Source organism: Austrofundulus limnaeus, unplaced genomic scaffold, assembly GCF_001266775.1.
Source record: "Austrofundulus limnaeus strain Quisiro unplaced genomic scaffold, Austrofundulus_limnaeus-1.0 Scaffold543, whole genome shotgun sequence".
In the NCBI taxonomy this organism is placed as follows: Eukaryota; Metazoa; Chordata; class Actinopteri; order Cyprinodontiformes; family Rivulidae; genus Austrofundulus; species Austrofundulus limnaeus.
Genome location: NW_013952945.1, coordinates 105,711 through 110,462, shown reverse-complemented (window position 1 = coordinate 110,462; position 4,752 = coordinate 105,711). Strand labels below are relative to the sequence as shown.

Here is a 4,752-nt window from a genome sequence, read left to right as displayed (position 1 = left end):
GTGTGTCCCTGTGATGGACTGAGACCTGTCCAGGTGTCCCTCAGATGGACTGAGACCTGTCCAGGTGTCCCTGAGATGGACTGAGACCTGTCCAGGTGTCCCTGAGATGGACTGAGACCTGTCCAGGTGTCCCTGAGATGGACTGAGACCTATCCAGGTGTCCCTCAGATGGACTGAGACATATCCAGGTGTCCCTGAGATGGACTGAGACCTGTCCAGGTGTCCCTCAGATGGACTGCAGACCAGGTCCCTTTATGTCCCTGCATGAAGAAGTGGGTGAAGAAAATGAATGGGCAGCTACACTTTAGCTATTCTTAGCTTTTAACTTTTGTTTTGCTCCTTCCAGCTTTTAATGACTAATTTGCTCTTTTTAGCATGTTGCTAATATTCTGCTTCTGTTCATTTTAACAACGCAGTTTCAGCTTCTTCAGCAGATTTCAGTGGTCATTCAGTAATTCACTTGCCTTTCTATACTTATCTTAATTTTTTATTTGCTCAAACAGGTTCAGTACACTAGTCTTTTTATTTGGGGTGAAGTGTGATGTCATCATTTGAATTGTTTACAAGAAGTTCTTCAGCTGATAAGAAAGTGTGTTTAATCTGACGTGTCTGCAGATCCTGGGCTGGAGTATTATCATCGTTGCCGCCGCTGTGGGCCTTCTGGGAACCTGCTACAAGAACTGTCGCTCCAAAGTCAGCTACCTCCAGCTCACGTTCTGGAAGCGCTACATGGAAAAGGAGAAGGAGTGCTTTGATGCCTTTGCAGAAGAATATGCAACCAAACTGGCGAAGAGGAACCTGGAAAGTTTCTTTGAGAACAAAGAGCCTGTCCCCATGCCGTTCCCCAACCACAGGGCCTGGGAGGAGATCTCTGCCTACTACTCGTTTTCCAGGAGCGAACAGTGCTACAGCATCTTACAGCGTTACGTGGAGAGGCCAGACAGGAACTACCTCCTAGAGAAGACTCCAGTCCTGGATCCAGAGCGTGGAACAGAGATAAACTGAACAACATTTTATTGACAAAAAAAAGCACCTCTAAATGTTCAGGTTGCACTTCCAGTTAGTCTGAAAATCACTTAATTTGTAACTGTGTAGCTCTAAACTAATGAAAAACTCAACATTGTGTAAAGGAATGCACATCAGCCTTTTATTCASAGTTTTATTTTAGGATTATCTTTTGATGTTTTTCGGTCAGACCTTGGACATAACATTTTAGATGATTTTGTGTAATATTTTGATATCTCACTSTTTGTTTCAGAATGACTCTTAGCTACTGTCAAACCTTTTAGTGTCAAATTCACWGCTGATTAGCTGCAGTTACTGTCTTACATTGGATCAACGCCAKATTTTAATCAGTTTGAGATCTGCGTACAGGAAGAACTTTCTGAGAGTTCATTCAAACCCATCCACTGGTTTGTGAAATATTTTGCTAATCGTTTTAAATCAAACTATTATTGCCAATTTTTTTTACCTAAAGGTGTTGCTTAATGTGTTTCACTCAAAGTAATGTGTTGCTCAGCTACTACCATATTAACCCTGAAAAGGTCTCAGAGGAAAAATCAGCCATAGATTTATCTGTTTTTATTTATTTATGTTGATTGGTGCTGCCTTATCCTGACAGTAACTTTACTTTACTTTACTTTACTTTACTTTACTTTACTGTTCATCAGGGGCAAAATGGACCCTATTGAAATCTATGTAAATTTTAGGTTTTTTTAATCTCATATACATCATATAAGATATTGCATTTCTTTAGTAAGGTTTTATTATTTTGCTTTTCTCTATATATTTATATATTTTTATTGGCTCACTGTGTGATGCTTTGCATTTTACACTTTGAAGCCTCTGTAAAAATCAGAGATGGCCTTCAGCTCATCCTGGTGTTTTCCAGCTGAGCGTTGCTGTTGAGTTCTATCTCATCTTGTCTGACAAAATAGTTGTCAAAAGAAAAGTCATTAAATATATTTATATTCCAGGCAGAGACAGCTCTAAAGTATGGGCTTGTTCATTGTGCGGAAAAAAATGGAATAGTATTTAATGCATTTTTGTAATTTGGTCGATTTTCTCCCCAACAAACACTTCTTATTGTAAAGTTAAATAAACTTTTGTGGGTTATTTTTTTCTAAACATTTGTAAAACTGATTGAGTTAAAGACATTATGTTTTAGTCTTGTGACTCATACCTGTGAGGTGGCACAGATAACTTCCACACCACAGTGCATACATCCAGTCTGTTTATAATCACTTACTATGCATTTTTATGTTCTTTTATACTGWATGTTTTGCATTGGAATTTTTTTTTACAGTTTTGTCACCTCATTGAAGCCAACAGTCTGTTTGTTGTTTCTATTTAAAGTCGACGTATGATGCTTTTAAATCTTTATTTTCCACATTTAAATCCTTCTGTTGGGGTCTATATCAAGTGAAACTGCAATGCTTTGGTTTGAATTCCTCCATATTATAACTCCACAAGCCCCGCCCCTTTTCTGAGGTGTGTCTCAGATCAACTCGTTTTGAGGCTGTCTCTTTAAAGCCAAACAGGGAGCTTTTACACCCTGCCCCCCCTCCAGCTTCTAGACAGGTTCATTCTAGTTTGATAGAGGGGTTTACAAATATATAACTGTGCAGAAACATTTTATTTACAAATGAATAAAAAGATGTCAACAAGACAAAACTGAACAGATTGAAAAATATGACCAAAACAAAATATAAAGATATTTACGCAGCACCAGGAGAGACTAATTAAACATTTCTGCAGAGACACCAATTACACAACAAAATGTATTTAACGACTAAAAATGTGTATTTTTCACAATATGTCCCTTTAAAGACATTGTCAGAATAACCTTTATTGTTCCTCTCACTGAGGAAATACAGATGTATCAGCAGAAGTTACATAGTGTAAGAATAGAAAAACTAAAAACAAAAGCATGAAGTTGAACATCACAAAATGTAAATTTAAAGAGAAAACAGAACAAAAACAAGAAGCATAAATACAAAAGTATGTGATCAAAAGTTGGTAGTCAGAATAATTACACAYGAAACTAAGTGAATTCTATTTAAAAATCTTTATTCTTCAGATCTGTAACTRCTTTGTATCAATCAGAGTCTCTCAGCTACTGTCTGTGACCCTGAATCAAGCAAAAACAAAGACCCTCTCTCCAGCCCAATTCTTTTCTTTTCATCAGTAACTTTTAATAGTGTTCAGAACTGAATCACGATTCCTGAAAACGACAGTCCAGGGAGGGAACATGACCTCACTTACTGGTTGYCYTYGTTTTTTAACAAGGAAGTCCTGATGTACGTGTCTGATTGTGTTGCATCAAAGCAAGGTGTGTAATTAGATAATCCCTCAGGAATTGGTTGTTCTCACAKCAATCTGAATCACAGCATGAAAATAAACTGATTGCACCTTGGTTATAGAAATACTTGTAACTGTCTCAAGCGTAAATATGTGAAATGCATTTAAGACTCAATAGAAATTAATACATTTCCTTCAACTTAATGTGCAATACACACATGGGCTCCCTGCAAAGAACAAAAACTAAATTAAACAGCAAATGCGCCATTGCAGGACGGAAGAAAGAGCAGCTGGAAAATGTGCAGTGGTGCAGTCAGAGAAGCCTATTAGATCAGGTCACTAATGGGGAAGAAGGTCCTTCGATAATGCTCCTTTAAGCACCTCAGATGCAGCAGTCTGTCYCTAAAGCAGCTCTCCATTTCTTAAACAGATTTGTTTATTTCCTAACTCATATATTGTTAGACTGCTCTGAATCAGATCCACTAAGCTGATATTTTTGTCCAGAAAAAGGAGGAATTAGTTTATTAAAATAGAGACAATGCTTGTTTCTATGCAAAAACAGTGAAATTCTGACAGGAATGATTCCTGTCAGAATTTCACTGACTGCTGAAGAAGCTAAAACTGAACAGCTAAAACAAGTACAACAAATATTAAAACTAGCTTAACAATAGCTAAAAGCAAAATAATTAAATAAATAAATAAATAAACAAATAAATAAATAAGTAACAATGAAAACAAAAATAATCACTAAAAGCTAAAATGAGCAAAACCATGGCTAAAGACTAACAGTAGCAGAATGGTAACTAAAACCTAAAAGCAACTAGCTAAATGCTAAACAGAGCGATTAACAACATCAAGGAGCTGTGTTGGTGTTTTTTTTTATCAGACAGACAGTGAAAAGAAACTGTTTTCATGACYGTAAAAAAGGAGAGATGAGACGAGGTTCTCCTCTCCTTCAGAGTTCTCCAAAGGTCCAGCATGTTAATCAGTATTCACTGAGCATCATGGGATTTACTGACGATSACCTCGTTGAGTTTGACAGAAGCGTGCATCGGCCTGACATGGGATTGGTCCCTGCAGGAACACAACARATTTGCCCTTTAATTAGGACAATGATGATGATGATGCCATCTTTAAAAAAAAGAACACTCTTCCTCACAGTTTGACGCTCACGTCTCTGAGGCCTTTAGGTGTGGAGCAGSCCATTCTCAACCATGTTTTATGTAGAAGTTATTATCTGAATGTTTTCTCTGACATCACTGGAGAGAGAAGCTGTGTTGGAGTCTGTTGTCCTGTCAGAAAAACTTGGGAAAGACAGGAAAAATCTTGATTTTGATAGATTTATCACAATGTCAATATAAGATAGATAGATAGATAGATAGATAGATAGATAGATAGATAGATAGATAGATAGATAGATAGATAGATAGATAGATAGATAGATAGATAGAT

The 4,752-nt window shown here is 37.1% G+C and overlaps 1 protein-coding gene across 1 annotated transcript in view; it reads left to right on the top strand.

The window, feature by feature from the left end:
• LOC106530671 (protein FAM26E) overlaps nucleotides 1-2,370 on the top strand; it is a 5,740-nt gene extending 3,370 nt beyond the window's left edge. Inside the window, exon 2 of the mRNA XM_014026342.1 lies at nucleotides 616-2,370. Coding sequence (XP_013881796.1) covers nucleotides 616-1,005 — 390 coding nt within the window. The 3' untranslated portion in view covers nucleotides 1,006-2,370. The remainder of the gene's footprint in view (nucleotides 1-615) is intronic.
• Nucleotides 2,371-4,752: the final 2,382 nt, after the last annotated feature.